This window comes from Anolis carolinensis, chromosome 6 (assembly GCF_035594765.1).
Source record: "Anolis carolinensis isolate JA03-04 chromosome 6, rAnoCar3.1.pri, whole genome shotgun sequence".
In the NCBI taxonomy this organism is placed as follows: domain Eukaryota; kingdom Metazoa; phylum Chordata; class Lepidosauria; order Squamata; family Dactyloidae; genus Anolis; species Anolis carolinensis.
In genome coordinates, this window is record NC_085846.1 from 24769648 (window position 1) to 24779089 (window position 9442).

Below are 9442 nucleotides of genomic sequence, written 5' to 3' on the forward strand. Positions count from 1 at the left end.
CTCCTGGTACCCTGAAGCCTTTCATGGACATACTTACATAGTCCTCTGCTTGCCCCTAAGATGATGGTCTGTTTTCTTAGTGAGTTTTTGACATATATTTTTTTCTGACCCATATTGACGATTACCAGCATAAGATGATCTGTAGTAGATGAAAGTGCAAAGGAGACAAGGAGTTGATTTCCCTCCTTTTGGAATAACGGGTTGAACTCTGTGGTCCATTTGCTTCTTCTGTGATTTATTCTTAATCAACATACTCACTCAACCTTCTTCATCAGGCGAGTACTGGATTGACCCCAACCAAGGTTGCAACTTGGATGCCATCAAGGTCTACTGTAACATGGAGACTGGACAGACTTGTGTCCACGCATCTCAGCCTAACATTGCCCAGAAGAACTGGTACATCAGCAAGAACCCCAAGGAGATGAAGCATGTCTGGTTTGGTGAGACAATGACCGATGGCTTCCAGGTGAGACCAAGAATCTGTGAGATAGGCTTTGCTAGGATTGTCAAACTTGTACATTTAGCAGAAGTTAAGAAATTACTTTACAATCAGGTTAGGTAGGGTCAGTTTGATCCATTGATACAGTAAAAGTACTTGGGTTATCCCTTGAGGTCACCTCCAGCCATATGTCCAGGATTGTCCATAACAGTAGATTGCAGTGGTTGAATAAAGGTAAGTTTTGTGGACAAAAAAAAGTGTTGAGGAGAGTATTTCTTGCTTGCAGAAGGTTGGATTTGATAAACCATGAATTTGCTTCCAGTTCTATGGAAGTTCAATGATAAAAATAAGATGGAAGAATAAATCAAAAGCAAACTGAGAACAGTGTTCCTCCAATAGATTATTTGCCTTCACAAGTCAAAGAAGAGTCAATTTTCAAAAATGCTGCTTGGCATGCTAAAGTACAAAGAACTACAAGTGGGAAAGGAGTTTTTATTAAGGGAAGCTGAAGATTATTGTCACATCTTTCTCTATGTGTCATTGATGCCCAGACTGGACTTTTTTAGACTTTGTCCATAAGCTAGATTTCTCCTGTTCTCCTGCTAAGTGGACCAGGGATGTGGAGGGAAAGCAAAGGGAGCATGTAGACCTTTGGGGTTTACAAGGAGATTCTTAGAGAAGATGACATAAGCACTAACCACTTTTTTTGCTTCCTGCTTTTCCCTTGACAGTTCGAATATGGTAGTGAAGGTTCCAACCCAGCTGACGTTAACATCCAACTTACTTTCTTGCGCTTGATGTCCACTGAAGCCTCCCAGAACATCACCTACCACTGCAAGAACAGCGTGGCTTACATGGACCAACAAAGTGGCAACTTGAAGAAGGCTCTGACCCTCCAGGGCTCCAACGAGATCGAGATCAGAGCAGAAGGCAACAGTCGTTTCACTTATGGAGTCATTGAAGATGGCTGCACGGTGAGTCTCTGGGGCTTTGGGTGGGTCAGCCAGATTGCAAAAAGATATAGCACCAAGTCATTTTCAGTTGTCTGGTACAGAAATGAGGGTCTTTGGTTAGATCAGTTTTCCACTCTTGGGGAAGGCTTTACTTCCTTTCACCTCAATACTTTCTATTAAAACTTGTTCACCCTCTGAAATTGAAGTTAATACATAATAAAGCCTATGGGGAGGGCAATGTGTTTATAAGAACTGAGACAAAATCTGGGAAAACAGAGATAGACAATGAACAAGAAAATCGGGTTGTAGTAGTAGATTCCCCAATAAATGCTGTCTTTACAGTTAAATATTTCTCTTCAAGCAAGTAGAATAGATACTTGTGTGCACTGAGGCATGGTGCTTGATGAAAAATCATCCCTAGGCTTTCTGGGAGGATGCCATGAGACACCCCCATATATATCTATTATGTACCTTGACGTAGCAGTATCTGTCCAACCTGCTAATGGTTTCCACCATTTGGATCAGAACGAAGGGGAGGATACTCTATAATTTTGTTCTTGTATTTAACTTTCAAAACACATATTGCCTTTTGACACAAAGGCAACTGTGCAGCTCTTAACCAGCTTTCAGAACTCTGGGTTGGGAAGCAATAGTAGGTTGGAGATTCCACCTGAACTTCCTCACTGTGAGAGCTGTTCAGCAGTGGAACTCTCTGCCCTGGACTGTGGTGGAGGCTCCTTCTTTGGAGGCTTTTAGGCAGAGGCTGGATGGCCATCTGTCAGGAGTGCTTTGAATGCGATTTCCTGCTTCTTGGCAGAATGGGTTGGACTGGGTGGCCCATGAGGTCTCTTCCAACTCCATGAAAGCTTTGGCAGAACACAAAAGGCTGACTACCAGCCCATCCATGTATGCATACTAATTTCTTCTGGATTTAAATTTGGGGCTATTCAGAAAGGATAACCCAGCCATGACAGAATTTCCTCCATTGTTTTGATCCGTTTCTCTCATACTTCCCTGAATTCTTTGAGTTCTTTTTTTAAAATATTCAAAATATATAAATTGACCCGACTCATGCGTGGTAGACTCAATGAGCAAACATGATGGAAGAGGTATCGTTGATATGCAACCAGTGTTTTAGGAACAGAAATGTCCAGGGAAAAGGTTTAGGCAAGGGCCATTCCTCTGTCTTTGAACCCTAGAAATCTGTTATTGCAGTACACAGAAGTCTGATTTCTTCCTGTTTTACATTCTTCCGCAGAGTCACACTGGCAGTTGGGGAAAGACAGTCATCGAATACAAAACAACAAAAACTTCCCGGTTGCCCATCATTGATGTGGCTCCCATGGACGTTGGTGCCCCAGACCAGGAATTCGGCCTTGAGATTGGACCCGCCTGCTTCTTGTAAATCCAAAAGGAAACCTGACAGTTTAAAAAATAAAATAAAAAACAGCCAAAAAAGAAGGAAATTTCACATGGACTTGAATTTGTGTCTTTTTCTATCCATCATCTCTAAAACTATTTTTGTTTCCGTAAAAAAAAACAAAAAAGCATTAAACCAAAAAAATAAAAATAAATGACTTTTCAAAAATAATTAAGGAAGTGCATCCACTTGCTTGACTTTTTTTATTGAAAAAATCCCCGAAGACAGAATGGTTTAATTTTATCTTCTTCTCCTTCTTCTTTTTTGTTAAGAGCATGTAATAGCTTGGGACCACTATTTGCACATTCCAGAAGGACATATATATAAAAGCCATCTAGTTCAAACCAACTAACACCTGATATACTACTTCTACCAGTTTTGAAATAGCTACTTCTACAACATGAGGAATACTAAACTAATGGTAGAACCTGCCCATCGCAATCCTTATAATAATAATAAATCCTACTTCCTTAACCTGGAGTTGGAAAAATCCCAAAATTTACCTACAAGTCATCTTTCTCTGCAGAAAGATTTTTCTTTTCTTTTTTACAGAGCAATACCACTGAAAAGATTATTCTTTCAGACTTTTATAAATGTGCATTTTTCCTTATTTGTTCAGCTGGCAGCAGAAAGAAAATGTGATAAAACCCATATTAATGAGAGTAGTTTTCAAAACAGGGAACTGTTGAGATGTAAAGAACTTTTGAATAGCTCATGTCCCTGTGAAAGATGCCAGAGATTTCCTTCCCTAGAAGAACAGAGAGAGGGAAAATAGGTTTGTAAGAGTTATATAGATTGTGTTGGTGAAACAACTGCAGGAAAACAATGTCCAGTAATACCAAAAAGCAGAGAAAATGTAATGTTAAATGTATATTATTGTTGTATGGACAGCTACCTCACCATTGTCATTTTCAAGTTCTTTGGGGTAGTTTTGGGATTTTAAGACTAACCATACCAGGTTGCCTTAGGGCAGGGAGGAATGGGTCAGGGCTCCAAGTTTAGATAAAGGTGCTAACTGTGTCTTCTATTTTTATTTTTTAACTTTTTAGTCTGCTATGTTAATCATTTTCAGGTCCCATGGAATTCTTTTTGAGATGATGAAATCTATTTAACAGACAAAAACCTTGCCCCTCCAAGCGAATGTGTTGCAAAGAGGGGGCCACTTGGTGCTATAGGAATGAGAGTAGTGGAGGGGGCAAGCCAATTTGGTGCCTTGCTACCCAACAATACTTGTGAATTTTTTCAAAAGGTGCTAATTATTTTTATTCTTTCTTTTTTTAAAAACACGCAACAACAACAAAAATTAACCCAGGATAAGGAAAAAAAACAAATAAATTAAACATTGCTAAAAGGGATCGAGGTCTGAACAGTTTCTGTCTTTCTCTTGTAAAGCCGGTGGATTCCCTGTTGGCTTGTTTTTCCTCTCCTCATCCAGTTCTTCTCCACCATCATCCCTTTCTGATTTTCCATCTCTCCTTCCACCCTGCAAAAGCAAACTCTTGCACCAACCCTCTCTCGTTGTCTCATGGTCCTCACTTGCTGCTGATCCATCATCCTTTTTTCCTCTCCTCATTCACTTCATCTCCTTTGTTATCCCCATTTCCACTCTGGTTCCCCTCTGTCTTTCGGTGGGTTTCCAATTTCAAGCAAACCCATTCCTCTCTTTAACAAGAGGCAGATGTTCTAGGGAGTGTGAGCGACCGAAGATTCTGTACCTATTTTGTATATGTATTATAATTTGAGATGTTTTTAATTATTTTGACTGCTGAAATAAAGCATGTGAAATGATCCAAATATACCAGTTGTTCTTCAGACTTTTTCTGTCACATCAGGCCAGATACTGGTGCGGTTTTGGCTGGTGGGAGGGGAAACGATAATGGTTTCTACAGTTTATTGATGTGTCAATACTTTAAACATAAACTACTTTAGGGATGGATATATATAAATAAATAAATATAATAAATGGATCTAAATAAATAAACACTGGCATGGCCTTTCCTATACTCTTGCAAAAGTGCCATTGTTTGACAATAGATTCCATGACAGTCAAGACAATTGACATTTTAAGCACAGATGCCACGCTCCTCAAACTTTTTCCTCCAGATGTTTTGGTTTTCAGCACTCCAAGGTGAAATTTCTAACATCTAGAAGCCCAAAGATTGAAAAGTACTGAAAGCCCTAAATGGGGACAGGGGATGTGTGGCTTTCTTAATGTTGCTGAGCTACAAACCCCATCAGGTTTAGTTGGCACAGCCAATGAAGCATGATGATGGGAGTTTCAATCCAACAATGCTTGGCCAACTACACATTCTCCATCCTTGCCTTGAAGAGACAAAAGGGATTCAGGGAAAGCCATTAGAATTGGTTTCGTCTGCTTAATTCTTCTATTATTTCTCACTTTGCATGATCCCCCCCTTTCTTGTTTTCTTCTTGTATGCTTGGAAATTCCCTCTCCCTTCTCCGCACCTCCTTAGAATAGGTTGAACTTGATATTCCCCATCTGCTCCTTCACAATGCTGCCACAAGCCATGGCATTAGCACAGCTTGGTACCAGCCCTGCTCCTCCACATTTCTAATGCAAAAAAGAAAACAAGCTAATAAATAGGTAACACTTATCTCCTCGTTTTTATCTGCCTGCCAATAAGAATTTCACTTGCTCTGTTTCTGCATCTCAGGCCTGGCTCTAGCAAGTCTACCAATTCAGCATGGAGAGGTGATGAAGGACTTCTCTGGCCATTTCAAATATTCCCTTTGTGCTTTTGCATTCTCCCCCTCATGGATTCCTTGAAATCCTTTCAAAAGAACCATAAGATGTGAAAGCAACAAATCCTTTCCTTCCACTTTGCAAGATGCCACAATAGTAATTAGAAAAGCAAAAAAACCCCAAAAAAACCTAATCCGGTTTGGAAGCAAATAAAATGATAAAACGTGGACTTACCAAAAATGCCAATGAAGATGGTGGTCCTGATAGTATGAAGACTTTGACCTTGAAAAGTACCTAGGATTTATTTCTCACCCATTTTCTTCTTCTTCTTCCATGAGCCTGATGGCATGGATATTTCAAAGTCACAGCATGGTGTTTACAGACGCAAAGGGACCTATTATTTTTTTCTCTCCAGCAATTCCATATAAGAGCCACCTCCAATTTGCAGGACCACCATCTGGTGAAAATAAACTTTCCCACTCTTTTTTAAGTAACAAGAAGGATAAGATACATAATCCCATACCACATATATATGCACCTACCCACAGACCAGCTCCACCCTCCTTCATGGCTCAGTGGCACACAGAAAGCACTCTATGCATGTTCAGGAGCTTTTCCTGGTAGGATTGCTTCAAATGGTAATGAAAACAGATGTAAAAGGCTGAGCCCTGGTATAGACATAACACATTGGTATCTCGGTCACAGCAGCTCAAGGCAGAATGAATAATTCTTCTAAGGTGATGCAGGTTCTCAGTTCTTGCTTCATCTTCACAGCCTTGTAAAATATAGTTCCTTGCTCCACCTCAGTAGCCTCTCTTTCTTGGATTTTCTTTTCTTCCTCTTAACTCTTGGTCTCTCATTCCCACTGCCTTTACTTTTTCCATCTTCCATTATGCCTTGTGCATGCTGCTTCGTCAATGTCCTTGCACTTCCTCCAGCTGCCTCCCTTTCCCCAGATCTTTCCCAAAATGAACTGAGCTGTCTGAATCTTTTTCCTCCTTGATGTTGTGGGCAGGGAGCAAAGCTAAATAAAACTAAATAAAACAAAAAAAAATCCTCCATCCCTGTCAAATATGACTGCTGGCATCCTCTTGCCACATGCCAAGATAGCTGGAAAAAGTTCAATGGCCTTCATTCAGGAGCGAGTGAGAAGAGGGGTTCCTTTCCATCAAAGGATGCTTTGTAAAAGGAGGAAGGTACACCGGAGGCATCACACGCTTGCATAGCAAATATTTTACCCTTTTCCAAGAGGCCGGATTGTGAGGGTAGCAAAGCACAGCTGCTATCCCACTACTTGAGCATGAGCCTCTAAATACACAATGGATTGGGGCTTGTTTGCATTTTTTAAAACAGCCACCAACCAAGCCTTAATAGAGATGAAATAACACCCTTGGCCGTTTTTACCCTTAGACACAGTCCCTTTATTGATTTCTTGAGCCTCCTTCCCTCCAACCATACTAATTTGGAAGAGATAACCGCAGTTAATCTTCTAAGGTTCCATTTTAAGCTGCTTCAAAATGTCAGCCTTTTTCTTTCTCCCACTTTCTCTTGTTGTCATCAGCTTGCTTCAGTTGCTACAAACCAAAAGCATCGGGGCAAACTTGTCATATACTATTGGGATTTGAGCATCCAAAGATTTTGGGATCCATGTAGGGTCCTGAAACCAATTTCAAGCCCACCATACTTATATGACATGCATTATCTTGAATGTACTCCTTTTGAATGGCATGCAAGTGACAATCATGATTATTATTACCAATTAATTATTTTATGGCACCCACCCACATGTCCACTTTCGTTCAGCCCCAAGTTCCTGCCAGGCAGTGGTAATTTCTTTTTACACAGAAATCCACTCAGATAGGAAGACCAGCAAGACATCTCCCCCTACAATAGGCCTTTTGTTTCTTGCCAGCCAGGGGCCTTCCAGTCTGGCCTGCTTTTCCATGATATCACTATGTTCTTTTCCCTGCAGAAGCTCCAAGCAAACAATGTGTGTGTTACTATCATTTATCTTGGTAAAGCAATGAGAAAGGGGTATTCATGAGAGGAAACTGGGAAGAGTAACTTATCTATGCAGCAGCACCTGAATTTTATTTTGGTTTTGCTGATTTCTCTAAACAGACCCATCCCTGGGTATCAAATCTGGTGAAGAGTACAGCTATGCAGAGATATACACCTCACTCCACCAAGAAAAGTGTCTAGCTCTTTCCTCTGGAGAAAGAAGTGACCAAAACCCAGTTGTATCTCTCTCTCCAGAGAAAGTAGCCAATTTACTTTCCTGTCAAAGAGACAACAATGGCTGTCTTGTCTGTCTTTCTGTCTGCCAAGAACAGAAACAGACTTATTTCTTGGTGGAAAGAGGATTATTGTGAAATTTGGCACCCAGGATGGGGACTGCTTTTGAGAGCTCAGCACAGCAGACTGCTCCATGGCTGCCTTGACCTTCTTCCACAAAGCGGGTTTTCCTGTATAAGAGAAACCATAGAACATGAACTTTTGTAATATGTAGATCTACCTTATAGCACTATGATAAGGGCTAAAGAGTTCTGTGAAATGTTAAAACATACAGAGAGCAAAATCTCTCCATTTAGCTCAAGTAGATTAAGCATGTGAAATTACTATAGAAATTGAGGAATTCATTTTTTTTATTTCACAGTAGAAACTGACCCAATCTACACTTCATAGGCAACCAACAATCATAACACAATTATCCTTGAGATTTTTCACATCTCAGAAAGCTCCTTTAAATTTTACCAAAAGGAGTCACAGAAATGGGTGCTTTGACAGAAAATAAATTTTAGAATGCACATTGTGGAAAAAAGTGTTAAAATATGAATTTAGACATGTCTGCAAGTTCAGATGTATATTTTTCAAAAATGTAGATTAATGCAAAAGCAGGATGGAATGGGATTAGGAAAGACAACACACAAAACTGATATAATTGGAAGGGGGCCTGATTCCTTGGGATCAAAAAGTTAGGGAGTTTGAGGCATGGTGATTAAAGAAAAAGGGTCCCATTATGTTCTGTTCAGCTGTGGTGAACAAACATAAGCAAGGAAAATCTACGCATGAAAGGCATTTCGTGTGTGAAACGGGAGCTCAGCTGGTATATGAACACAGAATGAACAAAATGTGGGACAGAGCTGAAATCTTGTCTTATCTACATTCTACAACATTTTGAACTTTTCAAAACCCACTTTCAATCATTTCCGAATTGATTTATGAATGTGTATGTTTAAAAAGCCTCAAAAGTACATATATATTCATATGCCGTTGAAAATACACACATGCAGTTTCTCTGAATTATGCAAGCAGATCTTTACACATAGTTATTCCTAAGGCTTTTAAATACAAAACTACATCACAAAATTTGGAGAAGTGAAAAAAATAAAAAGTTAATTGCCTTTTTTATCAGTTTGGGAATTTTATCCCTGTTTCATATATCAAAGATTTCATGCATGTTTATGTTGCAACTAAATGCTGTGTGTTAAATTTTAAGAGATGACATGAGAACATCTCTTGAAAGCCATGATGGAATTAGGCATTATATGCAGGTACTTTGGAGTACTGTTAGGATGCAGAGGATGAGGTTTCTGACTATTTGTTCAAAAATTCAACCAGAGAAGGTCTGTTGACAGCAAAAGTGATGGCTATTTTATCTACAGACAGGTAAGCAGCACCTCAGTGAAATTTAATGTAGGGTTGGAGAAATTGTGGGTAATGGAGGACAAAGCTGCTTTGAGTCTCCTTTGTGGAGAGGAAAAGCAGGGCAATAATAATAATAATAATAATAATAATAATAATAATAATAATAATAATAATAATAAATAAATAAATGAAACGAAATCCAGCATATCTATCTTGTTTGCTGTGTCATACAACGTCGTTGTGTCAATAATAATAATAATAATAATAATAATAATAAT

At 39.4% G+C, this 9442-nt stretch overlaps 1 protein-coding gene and 1 long non-coding RNA gene across 5 annotated transcripts in view; one reads left to right on the plus strand and one right to left on the minus strand.

The window, feature by feature from the left end:
• The window catches only part of col1a1 (collagen type I alpha 1 chain), a 44475-nt gene extending 39867 nt beyond the window's left edge, over positions 1-4608 (plus strand). Inside the window, exons 49-51 of the mRNA XM_003222639.4 lie at positions 276-466; positions 1171-1413; positions 2651-4608. Of these exons, the coding sequence (XP_003222687.1) occupies positions 276-466; positions 1171-1413; positions 2651-2797 (581 nt within the window). The 3' untranslated portion in view covers positions 2798-4608. The remainder of the gene's footprint in view (positions 1-275; positions 467-1170; positions 1414-2650) is intronic.
• Positions 1-6912, minus strand: part of LOC134292590 (uncharacterized) — a 90635-nt gene extending 83723 nt beyond the window's left edge. For 3 of the 4 annotated variants that reach the window (XR_009999842.1, XR_009999843.1, XR_009999841.1), the window contains exon 1: positions 5751-6907. This is a non-coding gene — a long non-coding RNA (uncharacterized LOC134292590). Of the gene's footprint in view, positions 1-5750 lie in introns of all 4 variants that reach the window. The other variant, XR_009999844.1, reaches the window with a different exon arrangement.
• Positions 6913-9442: the final 2530 nt, after the last annotated feature.